General features: G+C 39.6%; 4 protein-coding genes across 10 annotated transcripts in view; 2 read left to right on the top strand and 2 right to left on the bottom strand.

The window, feature by feature from the left end:
* Nucleotides 1–1,258: 1,258 nt before the first annotated feature.
* Nucleotides 1,259–6,337, top strand: RB195_017532 (uncharacterized protein; the record flags this gene model as incomplete). Of its 2 annotated transcripts, XM_064184567.1 has the most annotated exons (13): nucleotides 1,259–1,341; nucleotides 1,884–1,902; nucleotides 1,980–2,064; nucleotides 3,789–3,943; nucleotides 4,087–4,151; nucleotides 4,232–4,298; nucleotides 4,858–5,021; nucleotides 5,143–5,261; nucleotides 5,363–5,499; nucleotides 5,554–5,697; nucleotides 5,771–5,950; nucleotides 6,008–6,131; nucleotides 6,261–6,337. In XM_064184567.1, 13 exons carry the CDS (start codon nucleotides 1,259–1,261, stop codon nucleotides 6,335–6,337), a joined length of 1,419 nt encoding a protein of 472 aa, XP_064040447.1. The 2 variants fall into 2 exon arrangements, with proteins under 2 accessions (XP_064040447.1, XP_064040448.1); XM_064184566.1 differs by lacking the exons at nucleotides 1,259–1,341; nucleotides 1,884–1,902 and having other exon boundaries at nucleotides 1,983–2,064.
* Nucleotides 6,338–7,096: 759 nt separating this feature from the next.
* RB195_017531 (uncharacterized protein) lies at nucleotides 7,097–12,942 on the top strand (the record flags this gene model as incomplete). 3 transcript variants are annotated; one of them, XM_064184563.1, is made up of 17 exons in its annotated part: nucleotides 7,097–7,175; nucleotides 7,249–7,403; nucleotides 7,569–7,677; nucleotides 8,282–8,397; nucleotides 8,477–8,636; nucleotides 8,794–8,981; nucleotides 9,075–9,172; nucleotides 9,632–9,743; nucleotides 9,869–9,993; nucleotides 10,186–10,282; nucleotides 10,347–10,435; nucleotides 11,053–11,168; nucleotides 11,235–11,320; nucleotides 11,456–11,542; nucleotides 11,596–11,733; nucleotides 11,792–11,872; nucleotides 12,844–12,942. In XM_064184563.1, 17 exons carry the CDS (start codon nucleotides 7,097–7,099, stop codon nucleotides 12,940–12,942), a joined length of 1,935 nt encoding a protein of 644 aa, XP_064040444.1. The 3 variants fall into 3 exon arrangements, with proteins under 3 accessions (XP_064040444.1, XP_064040445.1, XP_064040446.1); XM_064184564.1 differs by having other exon boundaries at nucleotides 7,130–7,175; nucleotides 11,602–11,733; XM_064184565.1 differs by having other exon boundaries at nucleotides 7,130–7,175.
* Nucleotides 12,943–13,295: 353 nt separating this feature from the next.
* RB195_017527 (uncharacterized protein) overlaps nucleotides 13,296–20,190 on the bottom strand; it is a gene marked incomplete at both ends in the record, with an annotated part of 46,145 nt that continues 39,250 nt past the window's right edge. For 3 of the 4 annotated variants that reach the window (XM_064184558.1, XM_064184557.1, XM_064184559.1), the window contains 12 exons: nucleotides 13,296–13,436; nucleotides 13,499–13,550; nucleotides 13,640–13,693; nucleotides 16,407–16,419; nucleotides 16,487–16,547; nucleotides 17,037–17,136; nucleotides 17,282–17,301; nucleotides 17,377–17,557; nucleotides 17,908–18,000; nucleotides 18,068–18,176; nucleotides 18,251–18,414; nucleotides 18,508–18,680. In XM_064184558.1, the coding sequence (XP_064040437.1) occupies nucleotides 13,296–13,436; nucleotides 13,499–13,550; nucleotides 13,640–13,693; nucleotides 16,407–16,419; nucleotides 16,487–16,547; nucleotides 17,037–17,136; nucleotides 17,282–17,301; nucleotides 17,377–17,557; nucleotides 17,908–18,000; nucleotides 18,068–18,176; nucleotides 18,251–18,414; nucleotides 18,508–18,680 (1,161 nt within the window). Of the gene's footprint in view, nucleotides 13,437–13,498; nucleotides 13,551–13,639; nucleotides 13,694–16,406; nucleotides 16,420–16,442; nucleotides 16,548–17,036; nucleotides 17,137–17,281; nucleotides 17,302–17,376; nucleotides 17,558–17,907; nucleotides 18,001–18,067; nucleotides 18,177–18,250; nucleotides 18,415–18,507; nucleotides 18,681–20,190 lie in introns of those variants that run through there. The other variant, XM_064184556.1, reaches the window with a different exon arrangement.
* Nucleotides 13,556–15,705, bottom strand: RB195_017530 (uncharacterized protein; the record flags this gene model as incomplete). The annotated part of the gene is made up of 2 exons (XM_064184562.1): nucleotides 13,556–13,693; nucleotides 15,640–15,705. 2 exons carry the CDS (start codon nucleotides 15,703–15,705, stop codon nucleotides 13,556–13,558), a joined length of 204 nt encoding a protein of 67 aa, XP_064040443.1.

The following is a 20,190-nucleotide window of genomic DNA, read 5'->3' as shown; positions in this document are numbered from 1 at the left end:
GACCACCGTCCAGTTCTCATCTTCAAGATGCGGTTCCACAAGACAAGCCGTGGAGTTTCCCTTCAGCCGAGAATCGACATGGCAGGTCTAAAAAACGAAGAATGGGGAACGAAATTTCGCCAACGTGTTTTTATTCATGTTGTAGTGTGAACCAGGAGAAAGCTCTGCTATGCGCATTTTTCCCAAAGTGTATCCAAGACGGGGCAAGGAAAATGCTCCTCATTGAAGCCACTGAAGAAGCTTGCCTTTTCATCCGTGGGAACAAAAGCCATGTGTAGTTCTGTATATTTCGCCACTAGCGAATTCAGGCAGGAAAACCGCTTGAGAAAGAAGTCGCGTCGCCAATCACAAAAAGACCGCCAAAACGAATGAACTTGAAGAGCTAAAGAGTTTGAGAAGGCGTAGGAGACCAAGAACCCGCGCAAAGACTTTGCTTTACTAAAACAGTATGGCGGCAAGATGAAAAGATGTTCTCCGGTCCTCAACACTGCCGGTGGAATGCCTGTCGGTGAAGCAACCATTACAATTTCGAGACATCACTTCAAGACCGTGCTGCACTGACGAGTGCCGTCAGCTTCTGAACTCGAGCTCGTTTACGGACCGACATAAGCGGGTAAAGATGAAGCTGAGTGGGAGATTCTGGTATGTATCCAAAAGAAAAAAGATGGAAAATCTCGTGAAATCGATGGAATTAGCGCAGAAATGCTGAAATATCTTTCTCGTCTGGGATTCGTGTCATCCATTCAATATGGATCGACAGAAGTACAGCTGACTTATGGAGACACGTTATCATAATTCCATTCCACGAAAAGTCCGTAGCGGACCCTAGAAAGTATCCAGGAATCTCTTTGCTGCATCTTATGTACACTGTTTTGGAGCAGATTTTCCTGGATTAACTTATTAAACATCGCGAAAAAACAACGCGCTACGAGAAAGCTGGCTTTAATCTTACTCAATCTGTGATTGATCAGGTGTTTATCATCAGGAGTGATCGAAATCTGGCAGCGGTATTCGAACCCAATGCAGTCAGCCTTTCTGGACTCTGAAGCCGCCCTCGACTCTCCACATCGAGGCCGTCATCTCAACGCACTTCGATGGATTACCATGGAAGTTCGTTAGTGCACCTGACCACACCACATAAATGAACAAACAACTGTTGCAATTCGAACACCACCGGAATGTACAATACCGTATGAAGTACTAACTAGAGTAGGACAAAGAGCAGTGGCAGGACCCTTCCTCTTCAACTTCGCTATCGATGACATCATGCGAAGGGCAGTCGACCAGTGTCCTGCCAACATCGTCGCAGCATCATAAAGGGTGCCCCATGACCGACCTTGGGTACGATATTGTTGCGTTCGCGAAAAACAGTACACGTTATCAACTTTGTGTCGAAGCTGGCCGGGGCCTGTGGACTATGTCTGCGCCATCGAACGGGAGTCAGGTTGGACGGAAAACCGATCGAACTCGTCATTGAGTCCTCTTACCTGAGTTGTACGATGAAGAAAAACGGCAGCTACGAGAAAGATATTCAGCAAAAATGCGCTAAGCGCCAAGACCATTTCTGCATTTAAAGGCATCACCCCTCGAATCTGAGGTGATATCTGAAGATGGCTAATGACTATACGGGGTCGTAGATTCCATGCCTCCCCCGATAGTGGCTCTAGCATTTCCAACTGCAATGGTTTTCCCGTCAACAGACACCAAAGTCCGCAACCTCACGCTTGCCTTGTGCCAACTGCCGCGCGCGATTTTTTTCCACCGCGCCGCGCGGCGTTGTCAGCCTGGATTTTCGCCAGAGCCTTGAAGCTCAACCCTTGCTTTTCGAAGAGCTCAACTTTTTAAATTTTCTGTGGGAGTTCAGTGTAATTCGCCTCTTTTAGCAATTCCTTCTTGTTCGAGGTGAGGTGTTCTTCATTATTGTAGCAATTCTGCCTTTCCTGCTCAATACATGCCGTCGTCTCAATACTCTTTTACAGAGGATGCCAGAAGAAGAAAACAAACAATCGGGCGGTGGAAACCGCAATGTACGCAGAGGAAGTTTTAGTGGACGTTCAAATAAGCGTTGGTTTCTTTTTTATCTTTGATATTGTTCATGCGTTTTGAGTATTATTTCGGATTTTACTTTCTTCGTAATATTTTTTTTTTGTTGAGAAATCTCATTGTATACACTTTGGGGGGGGGGGGGGGGGGGGGTATCTTTTGTCTCTTTCTGTTTGTCGTTATATTTTATGGTGTTTCCACTTTGCCTATTCGAATAGCGCGTACCGTTTGCTGTTCGAATATTACAGTTGTACGAACCAGTAAAAAGTCTAGTCCATGAATAATAAACGCGTCATTATGGGGAGAAAATGAGAAATTTTATTGATAGGAATGCCGAAGGACTCGGAAGCTTGAACATTCATTCAGGCTTTTCAAAGGGGACCCGTATGTGACACACCTCATTATATAAAACAGACTAATGGGTCACTACACAACACTACTTTTGTTTTAACATTGTATCTAGTTAAAGGCATCACCCCACGAATCTGAGATGGTACGGATTTCAGGTGGAGTATTCGCATACGGGATAGTAGAGGAGAGTGATTCCGCCCATTTCTTCCTAGTTGCCGTAAAAAAGGGCCAGAAGATGCTGCTTCGAGCGTTTTGGAGCGCTATATTCTACAAGGAGTTCGACTGGAGCGCGTCAGCCTTGTGCATGCGCCGCATCTTCCGCGCCGTCTTTTACGGCAATTAGGAAGAAATGGACGGAATCACCCCCTCTATAGTCTACCTCTAATAAAAAACTCCCCCCAAAAAAAAACCCAAACCCCAAATTTCCCCAAAAAAGAACCCTCACATAAGTACATTTCAGATTCGTGAGGTGATGCTTTTAACGTAGAGCACCACAAAGTATTCCTTCATGTCTTCACTCTTTTTAGACTAATCCTCTTTTTTAATGTATAGTTGTGAAATTTAAGCCAGTCGATACGAAATGTACGATGATTTACGAGCGGTCAAGATGACTATATTCCAGCTTCTTTTTCGGACATAGAGATTGCATGCTCTCGAAAAGAAGCATACTAAGTGGTTTATTCAATGCAATCGACAGTTTTGTTTTGAGATATTGTCCAGAAACAAATTAATACAACCACGTAACATATTTAAAGAAGTCCTGCAATCTTATTGGAAAGTGTACACCATTTTATCCTTTTCTTAATTGGCATGCACTCATGGAAATCCTATTTCGAGGAAATTACACATTTTATGTTTATAACAACTGATCTTTTGAAACAGATTTTAAATCTGGATAACCGTTTGGATAGGTTATCCATAACGAGGTGGATGCAAAAAAAAAAGTTAGCAACACGGTAACCCAGCAGAATATTAGTATTTTTGTTAGTTTACTTAGAAGTTTTTTTTTCTCCAACTCAGAAAATTCTGTTGTTCTTATGCAATAGATTGTTAGGTGTTTCACTTTAGTTTCGAGATTGTAATAGGGAGACTATAATAATTCTAGTCATTTGAAAAAAAAAGTGATGGGTTCGATTTTCATATATACTCGAGAGATTGGAACTTTGGTTGTTTGCATATTCTACTATTTGATATTAGAAAAGGATCGCTTTCCTAGATTTTGCACACTCGAGAACTTACACAACTACCCTAATGCTAGTGATTTTGTGTTGATTTTCTCCGTTCAGACTTTGTTGTGATGAAAATTAGACTTTTGGAGTCCCAAATACATAACCTCTGCTTGGATACCCTTCGCATTGGCATCAAATTATTTTGCTCTTTAATCTTGGTTCTAGATGGATTCCGTGGCGGACGACGTCGTTTCGGTCATGAATTTACTTATCCAAATGGAGGCACGAAAGAGGATCCCCTGAATCTTAACGCCGTGAAACCTGTTGAAGAATCTCATAACACTAAACAGCTAGAAGAACAAGGCTCCAAGCTCCTAGAGGTTCGTTTTTCTCTAAATCACTTATAATTAATTTATCTTCTCTTTTTTTTCAATTCGCTCATTCCCTCTATGTATTCCTTGTTATTTTTAATTCGGTGTATTATGTTAGTATGAGACGAGCTGTTGAAGCCATGTAAATTTAGGTGCTTGTCCCCAAGAATGTAAAGGATCCTCTCAATTTGATTGGTGTCGAGAAACAAAGAAAGAAGTAGGTTAATGATTTCATTCTGCCATCGGAGTTTTCTGGCTCTTTTTCCGAACTACTTCGTCACAACTTTTAGCTTCCAGGAGAAAACATGCTGAAGAATCATTTGTTAGTGAAGATGAAATTGTATCTCCTGTCCAACGTAAACAGGTATACCAAAACATTTGTAATCAAACATAGTCTTGATCTCATCTTTTTGTTGTTGATATTTGTAATTTTGCCCATCTCTACCTCTAACCCTCAGAAATTTTGCTTTATTGAGTTTTCTACCACCTGTCTATTCTCACTTTTACTTTGGAACGTGGTTTTTATAACCTTTTCGAGTTTGGCTCGAGACAGGTTGCTATAGAAAAATAAAAGTAAAGGGTGCTACTTAGACACTATATTTGAAGTTCTAAAAGGATAAAGAATATATTCTCATAGATGTACTTCCTAAAATTGAGCAAAGTTCAAAGTTCGTGAGTTTTCTTTTAATCTGTTTGTTTGTGCCTTAAGTCGACAAGTTGTTACGAAAAATCAGGTAGGATCGAAATGTTACGATGTAATATGTCACGTTTTTCTTTCACCTTCATGTTCTTCTCATTTACTACCGGCTGCGGTCATTGCTGTGTTTGTCCAGCCTGATATGTCCGTTGTCTACACCTCACATGGAAGGCTTTGCTCATAAGTTCACAGTTAAATTTCTTTCTACTATGTTTATTTATTTAAGAAAAAACAGCGATATCACAGCAGCCCGAAGCGGGAGCCGAAAGAATCGACGTCAGCGAGTAGCCTCGAGTCTGCGGGCTTGAATGCTGTTGAAGGTTCAGCCAGCGGAAGTAAGCCCAGTCCTGCCGAGCTAAAGAAGATCCGTCAAGAGCACTTTAACAACAGGTATTCCTCACAATGTTTCCAACGTTTTATACTCAACAACTTTATAGGACTTTTTTAAAGCATGTTCTATGTTATTTTATCCTTAGAAATGTTTTCTCTGCTAATTTGGCGAATTTTTCAGATATTGCTATGGGAATTTTGATCGGTATTACGGTACGCGTTTGGAACCTGGTCAGAAGGATTCCCGATTATTGGTCCTTAAGAAGGAATGGTTTGAGAAGAAAAGTGTGTTGGATATTGGTTCGTTTTTTTTTTTTGTTGCTCATTTCTTATAGCTTCTTTTCTTTCGTATTCCTGCACAACTTTTTGAATCTCGAAGATATGAACCTGCACAATTTTAGGTTGCAACGTTGGTTTCTTAACTCTTTCGATCGCAAAGGATTTTGGACCACGTCGTATTCTTGGTATAGACATCGATGATCATCTGATAGGTGTTGCCCGTAAAAATATCCGACATTACTGCGATCAGGAAATTGAGGTTTGCTGTCCTGTGGATTTTCTACTAAGTTCCAATTCCTTCTTTATTTTCAAGTTCCTCGGAAAGTTTCCCGCATCCTTCTGCACAAACTTTGGTCCTGTTTCCAACCATACTTTATCATTTTCGACGAAATTCCCGGACAATGTGTGGTTCCGAAAGGAAAACTATGTGCTAGAGAACGAAGAACTTTTAGAAACGGTAAATTCATAATCTTCTCAATTTTATTTCATGTTGTCTTTTTTTTCCAAGGAAACTCAGAAACAGTTTATAGGTTCAAGAAGAATTTGATGTAATTCTTGCTCTGAGCATAACCAAGTGGATTCACCTTAATTTTGGCGATGATGGTTTGCGTAGATTTTTCCGCCGAGCTTATAATCAACTGCTACCAGGAGGCAGATTCATAGTGGAACCTCAACCGTTTGCGAGTTACAGGAAAAGATCGAAGATGACGGTGAACCTAATAGTTCACCATCAATCCCGGCTCATCCTTCATGCACCTTTGTTTTAGGAAAAATTGAAGACGAACTACGCTGCTATAGAGTTCAAGCCTGAGGACTTTGAAATGTATCTAATTGAATCAGTTGGGTTTGAGAGTGTAGAACATCTCGGTGCCCCTTGTGCGAAGACAAAAGGTTACGTTTTTCTTCGTTCTCTATGTGTCAGTAGAAATCGTCTTCCTTTGTCGATGTCTCTTTGTTACTTTTTCCTCCTTATTTAGTTGGCTTTTACATATTATGTGTCGCTTTATGCACACTTTTTAGGGTTTGAACGTCCAATTGATGTCTACTTGAAAAAACCGCCAAGGTTTATGGAGCGAGATACGAAGAACAGTGCCTAAATCATAATCTCTAAATTTCCTTTTTCTCAGTATCTCATGTTAAGTAACACAGTTCTCAAGTGTTTCGTTGTGCTAGTATCCGGTAATTCTTTTAAATTCCTTTTTCCATTACTTTAAATCAGGTGACTGTTGCGGTGTTCTATTTGATGTTACCTTGTTTGTTCAGTTCTATTTTTCCATTTTGTTGCACTTGATAAAACTTCCTCCACTGGTGATGTCACTGTTTTCTTCCTAGTTAATTTGTATCTTGAGCTCGTGTTTTAAGCGTTATGTTTTTTTTTTGTTCTTTTAACATATACTACGTCAAATGGTTGTTTTAGAAAGGAAAAAAAGTACAGAGAAGGTTTCTATTGTCTGATTTCTGAGTATCTGGCACTCAAATATTGCGAATGCAAATCTCTTCTGTCTTGTTTCTTTTTTTTTTGAATTATTTAGAGCATCACATTTTGGTTTGTCGACCAAGTTGTGAATCTTGCAAATGGTTTGATTGTGTTTACTTTCGAAACACTCAATAGTTTCAAGTAATTCTCATTTCAGGGTGTATTTCGTATATTCATCGTTTACAAGACCTAGTGAATATATCCTTTTTAAAACTCTTTTGCTCACATAACTTCTGATGACTTATTACTACTGTTTTTGATATCATTGTGCGATCTCGTGATATTCGTGGTCTTCATTGTTACTTGAGCAAATATTGCAGGAATATAGTCGAAATCAGGTGCATAGTTTGAGAATTTCGCAGAAGAGAAGCCTTTCGAAATGTCAGGGGTGCAACGAAAAGTTCCTCGGATAATGGCTAAATCTGGAAGGGTGTCAAAGGCTCCAACGATTCTTCGTGGTTGGTTTTAGGGTAACACATTTATAAGCCTACATTTTTATTCATATTCTGTCTTCATGTGAATTGCTTACAGCACCTGTAAAAAGCGAGGTAGTTGAAACCACCGAAGACGTCACCATAAGATCAAATGACCTTGATGATGATCACGAACAGTTACTCGTACGAGATGGCGTAGTAGTTGGTCTCCAACAACCTAACGGTCGGTTTGTGGACGAAACGGGGGTGCAGGTTCGTGCAATCTTTCTTCAGGAATAACTAAATGATAATTTACTATACATAGCTTTTTATGGCGAAATAAACGTTCATTCTTGGACAATCTTGGACAAACATAGTGTGGTGTTTTGATAAACTTCTTTGATATTCTCAGTTATTGTTCATGTCACTAAACTTAAGGTGCCAACTTCGGTTGTACATTCTAACGCACGCACAAGGAGAATTGTAATTGAAAGTGCTAATGAGAACAGTAACGAGTATGAGCCGTATGTCCCAACAGCATTGCCAGGTGAGTTTATTTCTTTCGTATAATTTTACAAATGATTCATTGACTAGTTCTTTTTCTCTCATTGAGTTTTCTTTTCAATATTACTTTCATCGTTTTTCAATCCCTAGAGAATTTTATACGATCTCTGTAGAATTACTGATTATCGCTAAAACTTTTTTCAAAGCATAAAGCCGTCGAGATTTATGACAGGAGCATGCTATTTTTGCTCTGCTGCACTTTGCTCCCAACACGGAGACACCATTTCTAAGAATTCATACTAAACAAATCAACTCTGCGCATTGTTCGTGTGATTCATTTATTTACTGGTTTGTATTTCGAGGAAACGCAAATGTTTTTGTGACGTTCTTATGAATAATTGAATGAATTAATTTATTATTGTAAAAAAAAATGCTTCAGTAAGTCGTTGTGGATCGAAAAGTCGCTAGATGCGAGAAGCTCACTGTACTCTAATTCTCAAACATAGCTTTTTTCACCTCCATTTCTTCTTGAAATTACTGACCAACAAATTGGTCCTCATTTCTAGCTTTGTGCAGTAGTTTGTATTAGTTACGTATTATTCTGAGATCTTGAATTCTTAAGCTCTTCTCAAAGATCCTATCTGCAGGAGTAGCCGACGAGGTCGAATCTTATCCATGTCCTCTCTGCCCGGACAGGGTGTTCCTTACATCATTCGGTCTTGAAAAACATTCAACAGAAAATCACCAAGAGCATCTTCAAGAGGTGTGCAATTTTTTCGATGGTATATGAAAAACCAAGAATCCGTCTTATTCTGTTGTGGATTTACATCAGTAACTTCCAGATCCTTGATCACATCGAAGCAATCGGTGCAGAATGGCGACGCCGGGAAGAGGAGCTTGCAAGGCGACGTGAACGTGTCTACGCAGCTCGTCTTCGGCAAGAAACTATTACGAGACATGCCATTGAACAGGTCTCAAATGGGACCCTCGGGGCATTTACTGGTACGTACTGAGAGCTCACCGATTCAGTCTTTGTGATCTATTCCTGTGAAAGTGTCGTCAATTATACGAACGTATAGACGTTTTTCTCCGGAACCTTTTAGTTTGTTATTAAGAATAACTATGATGTGTACTGAGCAGTACAGTTTAGTCTGCTCAGGTTCTGGAGACGATGTTACTGGAAATGGAGGTGAAGGTTCAGATGCAGGAGAACGTCGATTCAAAGCATGCAACTTGTGTGGAATTCTCGTTGCTTCGGACAGTTCGGCTGCTATGGAAAGTCATTTGCGTGCTCATAAAAAGAACGACGATCTCAAAGTTAAGCTCCTGGCACGATATGGTCCCGAGGTGGTTGTTTAGTCATTCTTTATAGTTCGCTAATCTTTTCAACGCTTTCGTTTCTTTATCCTTGCAATGTTTTACACAGTTACCTTGTTATAGGAAGTTTGCCGTTTGATGTGTAACGAATGTAATATGGTATTCGGAGATGAGTGTAGCTTGATTGTACATAACCAACAAATGCATACAAGGAGGAGAAAGTGGGTGTCGAAAATAATAATATTTAATTCCTAAAATTAGCTTGTTTATTTACATCTTTCCTGGTTAAGAGTTGCTAGTGATGATCACTTGGTTCTATTGTCTAAGCGACGATGCTAACGGAATGGTTGTGCTCGTTTTAAAATCTCACATCGCACCATGTGCTTTATGAACACATTAAATGTAATTCTAGTTTAAAGGACCCGCTCAATCTTACATCTCATCATATAGCTATTAGGTCAAATTTTTGGTGCGTTGTTTGCATAAAATTCTTCATTATTTTGAATCCGAAAAAGCGATGGGACTTTGATCAGGTATATATTTAGTGAGCACCTTATAGTTTCCGTATGGATTTAATATGACTAAGGAAATATAGTTTTCAGCACATATTTTGTGAGATCCCCTCTTTTTATTTTTTTTCAGTTGAAGCGTATTTTTGACATAATTTCTCTTTGTTCCAGATATGTCTGCAAATGGTGTGGACATGTAGCATATACCATGACTGAATTGAATGTGCATAAAGCTGATGTACATGCGATGCCTCCATTTACCACTAGATCGGACAGAGATAGAGTGAGTTTTCCAGAATGTTTCCTCATTTTGGTTGCTTTTCGATGGTCTGCACATTTCCGATTTTATCACGTTTTTGCTGAGCCTTGAAATGATCGTTTACCTTAAACATTGATGCATGATTTCAGATAATGCGGAAGCGGTATCATCTTCAAGCCCGCGGATTAATTGCTCTTGGAGCAAATCCAAGAAGCAATGAAATAGATGATAGACACGGCCCAGCTACCACATCGAATAACGACCTTTCGTTTCGGTTCGTACTCCTTTATCGGTCGCTTTTTCTGAATACTTCTGAATTCGGTAAATGCTCCAACTTTCTGATGACAGTTACCTTTACTTGGGAGGTACTCAAAGAGATTAATATGTAATTGTTGGTGTTAAGTCCTATTTGGTACTTTTGATCTATTTTTTTTTTTACGCTTTCGTATGACTATTTCATTTCCAGCACAACGTGCGAACAATGCGGTTTGCGATTAGTTCGTCCTTCACTGTTAGTGAGACACATGCTTAGAGTTCATTCAAAAAGAGCTTTCTCTTGCGAGGCAGGTTGTTTCCTTCAAAGTAGCATGATACGGCTGATTTAAACTCCTTTCCACTTTGCTTTAGATTGAGGCACCTGGGTGCTGTAACTACCGTATTGATGTGAACTCTGATCGAATAACGTGGACTTGTTGTAGTGCCCAATTCTCGAATAGGTAAGAATTTATTGTTCACATTCAAGGGCATTTACAAATTTCATTATTCAAGGTTGTATGTCCAACAGTTCAGAAATGACAAAAATGTTGTCTTACGCTGTGTAACCGTATGCACTTATTGAAACTCTCCAGCAGCATCATTAATTACATAAAGAAGCACTTCTCGGCCGCTGTTATTTATCAAAACGGGATACCATTCGAGGGTATCCCAAGCATCGTTTGCAGAATAGCTTGTGAATCCTCTAAGATTCCTATTCTTTGTTTCTCCCTCATAACAAACTAGTTTTATGTTTACAGAGGCAAAGTGATCATTTTAAAGGTTTAGTGTTTTTTGAATCTTTTGCAAGGATTCTATAGTAGGATCAAAACGACATGATGCATGTGCGCAGCTTCTCTCAAGGCACTTGAGGCGCATCGGCAAGGCACCATCCATCGCTGCAATTTGCGACCATCCCAATTCGGTTCCAACTGCTGCCTCTACCGCGCCGTTTCGAGCGAGTTCGCAAATGCATCACAACTACACTCGTGACTCATGTCGTTTCGACACGACCATATTCGAATAAAGTTTGAGGACAAAACTTTTCACCCAAGTTTCATGTTAATGTACAGATTTTAAGGAGAGACTTCTATCTCCATCGAGTTAACGCTCATCTTGAGAAATTAGTGGCTGGTACTGAGTCTTTGTCTGAATATCAAACCTACGGTGACTCTATCCATCCAAATGGCACTCTTAGTACGTTTATTTACGATGAATATTTCTTCATTGTGTTTCACTTTCCAAAATTGCTAATGTGTTCAGCTCCTGGTGCTGGAGTTTGTGTGGAGAGTGCCGATGGCACATCCTATGTAGGCAGAATAGAAGCGGGTCCGGACGGTACAATGCAGGTGTGGTGTACTTCCTTTAAGCACATTTTCCCCAATATTCGTTCTATTTCACTTTTCCCTGCTAATCGTATCTCTTTTTTTACTATTCAACAAGGAAATAATTGACTTGTTCCCAGAAAATATGTGAAGTTTCAGGTCGTTGTCCCTCAGGATATCATGAACAGCAACAGCGACTTTTATGTTGTAATAGAAGACGATACTGAACTAGAAGGACAATCCCAAGTTAGATTCACACTGATGCTTCTGTGTTATTTTCTTTAATTTTATCGATACAGTTCAAGTGCGTGGAATCCGATGACCAACCAATAAATCAGCTCGATCAAGGACAGCCACAGCTGCAAATGCAATCTGATCAAAGTTTAGGGTCTTCGGATCTGTTGGGAGAAATTTTAGTGGAGGAGCCGGTGGACGAAGTGAGAAGCATATCTTATTTTTCCGGACGCTGCTCCACTGATACTTAAACTGATTAAGGATGAAGGACAGATGATTGCAATTACTGAAGAGCAATACGAGCAGCTACGGTTGCAGTATGGTGACAACTTAGAAAATATGGTTGGTTAAGTGTTTATTCATTTTCGCGCAGCTTTACTTACAGAAAACAAATGTTTGTTATGCACTAATGGCACAACAAATAATCTCAACCAATTGAAATATGATACCATGTGAGCATAAAAAACATCTTTTGTTCTTCCTATAGGATCCGTTTTCTTTTTCTATGGCTCATATTGTCCCTTATGGCCAAAAAAGTCGCATTGTTGTCAATGTGAAACATATGCGATCGCGAGTAGCTCCGTTGCACCCAGTTAGCCACTTCATCGTAAATCCGTACGTTAAGGACCTAACCATGTTCAATACGTATTGCGTTTTCGTTGACTCCACATCATCTGAAACCATTATTGGACTGACGTTTCGGCAACTTTGTCTTTATCAAACTCTTGAAAATAGTTCGAGATCTTTGATCCAACGCTTATCCCATCATTCTGTTCCCCTTTCCTCAAGAAGCTTCGATATAGTTCTAAGTACACCGCGCAAGAACTCAAAAAGGAAAACAAACCGAGCAGCGTCACCGACTAGCGGGATTGGTGTGCCATCGCGTTCTTAAAGGTTGTCACCCAGGGTGAATGAGATCTACACGCTGTACAGTATCCTTAAGCACTGATGTCTGGGTAGTGTTAAGGCACTGTATGTGGAACAATCCTATAGCTCACATAGTGCCATGAACGGCATAAAATCATTAATAGCTGATAAACACTCATTTCTGTTATTCGTGAATGGATTCCTGAAAGAAATCCAGAGTGCTTCTGATGCCTTCCTAGCTGATATTTCTTTCTCGTCGTACACTTTATTTTAAACTCATCTCACTAATTCACCAAAACTTCGTTGGTATATCAAGAAAACATAGATACAGTTCCCATTGCCGTGGTCTCAAGAAGAGAGGACTTAGAGATTATTACTGGGATTTGTACTTATTTACCATCCACGAACGTTTCTTCTTCTTTTGTTCATGTGATTTATATTTTCAGAGTGTTATATATGTGGATGATACAGATGTCGGTAAGTGTGAGATGGGTGGCGATGTCAATGATCCCCCTCTACATAGCGCACCGGTACTGCGTAGCTGATCAAGCTCCTCTAGATTATGCACTTCTGCTTTCGAGGATCGCTGCTTTTGTTTTCACAAACATTCTGTTGCACTTCACCGAAAAGTTGTTCCAAAGCGGAATTGTCATTCATCCATCTCCGTTATTTTATATATAGAATTTGTTTGATTGGTAACTTTTAATTTTATCATTTGTTCGAACTTTGGTCATATATCGTACGGGTTCTTCGATGATTGTTCTAATTGCACATTGTACAGAAGTAACAGGAACATATACTTTCATTAAACGTTTTTCATCAATATTATAGCAAAAGGTTGTGATTATCACAGTCAACGTATCGATGATCTTTTTACAAAATATACAGGTTAGTTTAATTATGAGGGAACAGAGTTTATGATACAGCAATAAGGACCCGATAAAATAACACGAAACAGTGAACAGAAGAAAAGAAGAACACTAAGAGAAATTGAAAAGACAAAGAGGGGACGGCGACACAGTTGAGGACCACTGTTTTCCTGAAGTACCTGAGCTGCAAAATAGTAACTGAGAAGAAGGATAAAAGGGTAGAGGAAAGTACCAGCGGTCCTTTATGATAGAGTGCAGCGACCGGTATGAAGAAGAAAGTCCCGCTTAATCAGAAAAATACAGATCCGGCGCGAGTGTGAAGAAGTGGATGACTGATCATGGGAGTCGGTATGTCCAGTGGAAGCATAAGTACCGATTCCTGTTTCGTATTTCCGCTGCTTGTAGTGCTTTCACTCGCACTGCAAATCTGAAAATTGTATGTTATTCACGAGAAATGGATCGAAAAAAAAAACTACGACTATTACTAAAGCAATAACTACTATATAGTTATTGCTGTAAATATTATTGTTTTTGAGTTACATGATATTGGGGTGGGAAAGAGACCGAAAACGGCACCGCCAGCCTCCTTCAGCACCGCGCTCCTCCGCGTAATTACGGCTGCCGCCCACAGCCAGGCATCCTCCACGACCGTCTGAGATCACCTACACCCCGCCTCCCTATTGCTCCGATCACCGCCGCGCGACGCCCGCGATGAAGCGGTGGATAGTGTGAATTTTGAAGGAATGGGGTGAAAAACGAATTGCCGCGCGAATTCTGATGTACGGATATAGTAAACCAAGCGCATATTATTGGGAATAAAGAGAAGAATTGGATCCTTCTATCCAATGTAACTTTACATAAGTAAAAATTATCTCAAAAAGATGCTCCAGGAAAAAGAATAACATGCATATATTTTCAAAGATCTCATAATTTAACACATTTCATGCCCCAAGTTTTCTATATAGACTAGTAGTGCATAAGTATGTGTTTGTCACGATGTCATTCAGCGAATTCGTGTTCAACCTCAACTGCAGCACCTATAATAACAGTAAATTTATGCGCTAATTACTTTGTATACATTCCTTAAACTTCTTTCTACATTTTATCTTTTCAAAACTTTACTTAGATATAATGTTTATATCGAGCGTCTTTCAAGTACTTCAATACTTGCTTGTACGTTTTATACAGTTTTATATAATAGAACTTTGTATGGTTTTTCAAACTTCTTTCAACACCGTTTTATCGCTTCATTTTTATCTATTCTCTACATAAAATCAATACGAGAGGTTAGGTGTGTTAGTGGCGAACTGAGAGCTTTGTATTTTCGAGATATACCTTTAGGTACAGTGTATGTCTGCGAGGCATTATTCGCGCCTCGTTAATCGTTGGATGCCAGTCTTACCCAGCTAGATAAACAAAAGAAATCCTTAGAAAGGGAAAAAAGGTAAAGATAGCATAACACCGATCAGTGGGACATTTTTTGAAACATCTCTTGCACTCCCAGAGATGAATGAGTGTTTTTCACCTAACAAGTCGAGACAGGATAATTTCTTTTTCACTCGCATTTCTAAATGGCATGTCACTTATAAAAACCTATTTCATTCTTTCCTTCTTTTATATTAACTTACAAGCTCACTTTTTGTAGACCTTCGAACAACATCTAATACCAGGTACTTTCCTTTTTATTCGATTTTAAAAACGCATTATAAAAGCTGTGGGCGCGGCGAAAAAAAAAATCGTCGTAATAGCGGTAGACGCGGCGAAATGGGGCGGGGGGCGGGTGGGCGGGGCGTCTTGAAGACGTAGCACAAGAGGAGCAATCAGGCTACTGTAGCGATTATGACGGTATCAGGAGACGCGAGGTGCAATTAACGACGCTCATTAGCCTCCGGGATACGCGGCGGCACATCATACGGGTACCTCTTGACCGTTCCCCATGATATTGCTGTCATTTTTCCCTTATCTTCCATATCCCTATCCGTATACTCCCTGTTGTGCTTTATTACCGTTTACGGAAGCGTTGGGAACCCGGGATGCCACCGGTTTCGAAGCTCCGGTATGCTTCTAAGGTAATTAACTATAGACAGATGGTTGATTAGTTTCAGCTGAATTGAGCTACTGTGTACAGTATTCTGATTATTGGCTTTAATCCTTTCTCAGTGTTGATGCTCTGTTCTCTCTGGACTGGTGCGTCACTACTTTTTTCTGCTATCTGTCTGTTTACTGTTTTCTGCTATCTATATCTTGGTTTCATTGGCAACGAAGTTTAGGCAGGAAAATGCGACTTTTCTTTCTAAAATAATTTGCCAATGAAACCAAAATTGTGAAAGTAAAAGTTTGTTTTTCATATTAATTAGTAGTCTCTTTACGTACAAGTTCGGCTTGAAAATTTCGACGTTTGTTGCCTTGTGTTTTGTTACATTCCGACCACGCAATCATGTCACACCAACCGTCATTGCAAATTGTTCTTTATGTAAGCTTCTCTGCATTTTAGGTAAACAAGTGATGAATAGGATATGTGCGAAAATATTATGCAGATACAAATGCTGCGCTATTGAATTCATTTGAGTTTGTGCAAGACACAAAAGAAGCAAGAATTGAGCTTTAGAAAATATACGAAATCAGTTTTATGTGCGTTTTTATTTTCTGAATTGTTATTCTCGAGCTGCATATCTCTTGTACGAAGAAGACTGTTGCAAAATAGTACGTACATTCATTCTGTGGTCATAAGCAGGATCGTAAACTCTTTCGCTAATGAATCGAACGACTCGAACTTTTCGAACTTTCCCTAACCTTTCCAAGATGCATTTTTGAATTTTAACTTCAGGGCTCGGAGCTCTGAAATGAAATAATCTACAACCTTGGTCCGTTGTGTTATTTGAAAAATTGGAGAATCTCTTTGATTCGATTCAAATAAGAAAAACAAGTTAATTGCTACTTAATTAACTTAATTGTTCGTTTTCCGCACGAGAATGCCCGCTGCTATTATATAAATGAATGAGGTAGATGACATAAATGTATGGTATGAATTATACAAAGTTTTATTTGCACTATTTACTCAATTTCTGGCCTTTCAACGCGAAGTTATTGTCTGAATATCTCTAAAATGCAGACTTTATGTCATGGAAGTTTAAAGGTACCTCGCTGTTCGCACTGGGTCGCAGTCCCTTCAGTAGTCAGCTGTCATCTTCCACACTTTCTAAGACGTCCGAATCCTTACCAGCTGTTCGCATAGTGGCTAGACGATTTTCTTGGCGATAGAAATGCTTGAAGTTAGCCACCTTAAATTAAATTAATCGTGAGATACCCACATTAGCATTTCACCGTTTGCTCAGTATGTACCACCTAATACTTTGTCTAGTATTAAGAATACGTTTTCTTTGGAGACTTTGCGAGCCTATTATAAAGTTCGGTCGGTGTTGTTAACGGATCGCTCGCAAACCATATGAGGAAACGTGTTTCTGGACTTCTTTAAGTAATTTTTTTTTAGGAATTATACAAAGTTTTCTTTGCGCTATTTCCTCAATTTCTGGCCTTTCCACGCGAAGTTCTTGTCTGAACTTCTCTAAAGTGCAGGCTTAATGTCGTGGAATGCTTAAAGGAAGGAAATGAATGAGTCTAGATTCTGAACCAATAGGATATAACGTTCGATGCATTGGCTACTCAGAGCTTCAGCTCTGACGTCCTGACTGCCTTCAGTGCTCAATCGAGGATGGTCGAGGAAGTTAAAGCAGTTTGTGTTGATATCGTTCGACGTGGTATAAACTTACAATAATCGGTACGGGCAGAGCGAGTGTAAGCACTCCAATCAAAGCGCACATCGAACCAACAACTTTTCCTTGTGGACTCAATGGGACGAGATCCCCATATCTAAACGAATGCATTTGAAGTTTTGGAAGTGATTTTTCTCGTGCTCCAGATTAGTAACACGTAGAGGACGTCACAAAACAAAAGTTGCACTAATGTTGTTCTCGCTGGACACTAATTAATCACACCACGCTACAATTTTGCTTACCCGACTGTTGTCATTGTCACCTGGAACAAATGGCGAAACCACCTGTTTAGTTTGTTTGTACTAAGAAATTTACAAAAGAAATGAGAGCAGCTTACCAGCACAAACCAAAATGAAGCTGGAATTGAGGTGAATTTCGATTGTGGTTCGCCTTGTTCGGCAAAATACATTCCTGAGGCAAATAGTACGAGTGCTATTACCATAAAAAAGATGAGCAAGCAGAATTCTTGGACTGATGCCCGGAACGTTTTTCCGAGAATCTGCAGACCAACCGAGTGCCTGAATTCGCAATCCTTGTAAGTATCGCATTTTCGAGAAAATGTTGAAAGTAAGGTTATGTATACATAGATAGATAAGCTACCCCATAAACAAGGTGAATTTACTGAATTCTTACTATGTCATTAAGTCAGAGAAGTGGAACAACAAGCTGAGAGTAACCGAAATGATTTGATAGCGTTCATTATAAAATGGAACATGTTTTTGGGAAAAAAAGAAAAAAGAACATAAAAAAGTGGAGATCAGAAATAACAAAATCGAACTGGACTAGTCAAGGAATTCGATGGAGTTTCAAAAATACAGAAGAAATCCATTGAAAAGAAAAAAAGAAAAAAATAATTAGACAGAAGTACCTGCTCAGTTTAAATATACGAAACACTCGAACAAGTCGAAGAACTCGAAGAACGGCGAATGACATCGACGAGCCCGACTTGCTAGCGTCGGCCCTGAATGATGAAAAGTAGTTGATTTTTATTTTTCACGATTAAATAGGATAAAAAGAGCAAAGCTCACCATATTAAGTTGACAAAGAAAGGAGCGATAGCAACAAAATCGATTATATTAAGAAATGACGTCATAAATGTGACTTTTGATGGGCAACTTATGAAGCGCAGTGTTAATTCTGGAAAAAATTTCATGCTGTAAAGTTATACGATTTAAAACATTTGTTTGAACATCCCTCTGATGAAAACGTACCTAAAGTGAACCAAAGTATACAGACGAATTCAATCCAAAAGAACGGATTGGAGAAGTTTCTGCCTTCTTCCTTTTCTGTGGCATTCGGTGACATTGTAATAAGACCACCAGGATCTCTGTTGTCACCGGACGGAACCGTTTCCCAGCAGAAGGACACAATTGAGCTGAAATTGATGTCTGTTAGGATTAGGTCTACTTTAATAAGGTTACTACGGTAATAAGGTTAATGGATTGGTGTGGTGCCGCGTTGAACTCACACTATAATCACGGCTATGGATATAAAAGCGATAATACGAGCGGCTAATGAACTATCTGGATATTCCATCAATTCCCATAATCTCCGCTGCGATTTGTTCGTCGGCATAATTGCTTCCTTTGGTTTTTCGTAACCTTCAGCAATCCAGAACTCTTCTACAAGATGATCGCCCATCTGAATAATATTTTCTAGAACATGAATGGAAAATTATCAGAGAAAAGATGGAAAACATGAAGAATCCAGCACTTTCTACGATACTTAAATTTGTTATTTAATGGTGAATATCCCTAAGGTCTTACTCCTCTAATATAATTTTGATAATGATGAGCTTCCTTCTCCTTCTCCATTACGAGGATTACCCTATGTCCCACTGTTCCCAATTTACTGCCTGAAGTGATGCATAGGAAATATCGAACCTTTCGTTGTGCCTTCTCATCACTGGGTGTTTTTTTTAAATATTATATAACTTGTAATTTAGAACTGGAACTAACCACTTTCGTCTATTGCAGTGCTAACTTTTTTGAAAAAAAAAAAGTGAGTTGGATTGGGTACGTATAGTGTTGCCATCTTCTTTAGCAGTAAATAGGACATCTTTTGGTGTGTGTAAAATGAGTAAATAAATAAGCTGGTAGATTTCTGAGTTCTTCATTCATCTTGATCCGTCTATCATGCTTCCAAAATTGTCAATTGTAATGATGTAATTGGTAATGAACCGAAACCAGATCTATTCTTCAGTTCACTGCTCTTACCAATTTTACCAAATGCTAATGCTCTTCTTTCTGTTCACTAACATTTCTTCCACTGGTTTTGGATTTACTATGTTTTTCTTTATATTGCTTGATGCTGCCGTTACTCGCAGTGCAGGAAACTGTTAAGAACTCTGGAGGAGTCTCCTATTAATTTGAAATGATCATGATTTTTACTACTTTGCTAGTTCTCATTAACTAGCAACCTCACTCATTTTTGATCTCACTGACCAAAGATTTTTGCTTAGATCCTGGCGCAGTTGCGAAACACTGAATTCGGTAAGGAATGTGTATTGGACAGATAACTTTGTAAGGAATGTGTAGTGGACAGATAATTTTTCGAATCCCTCCTATATGAGAGGTTGTACACGAACTTTTCAAGTAACAGAAAGATTTATCTACTTTGGGGAAGAAAATGCTGAGACAAACACACAAAACGGTCACTTTTTCAAGCGAGATATCAAGTTCCTTTGGTCGCTGTTTACAAGCAAAGGTATGTTGTGAACTGAACAGCTGATGTATAGTCGGGTCTGAACGGCATGAAGCACGGTGCAGTCGCGTAAGTGGTTGCGCTCGAAGCGGCGCGGTGCAGAGAGCTTTGGAATCGAGGTGGGACCATTGCGAATTGCAGCAATGGACGGTGGTAGCAAGGGTCCTCAGCCGATCCTAACCGCTACGCTCCACCGCAGCGCTTCGAGCGCAACCGCTTACACAACTGCACTGTGTTTCATATAGTTTTGACTCTTCTATAAAGTGTGTCCCCGTCACCGACAGAAAAAAGATGTCCAAAGACGAGTTGTGAGGAACGAGAGCAATGTCACATAGTGGTTAGCGCAAATTCCGCTGTAGTGGTACGGGATCGCGTGAGAACTCAGAGATCCGTATCCCCATGTCACAATGCGTGTGCGTGAAAGTAGGTAATTGAAGAGAAGACACAA

Source organism: Necator americanus, chromosome II, assembly GCF_031761385.1.
Source record: "Necator americanus strain Aroian chromosome II, whole genome shotgun sequence".
Lineage (NCBI taxonomy): Eukaryota > Metazoa > Nematoda > Chromadorea > Rhabditida > Ancylostomatidae > Necator > Necator americanus.
The sequence above is the reverse complement of the archived record's forward strand: the minus strand, read 5'-3'. Positions and strand labels throughout refer to the sequence as shown.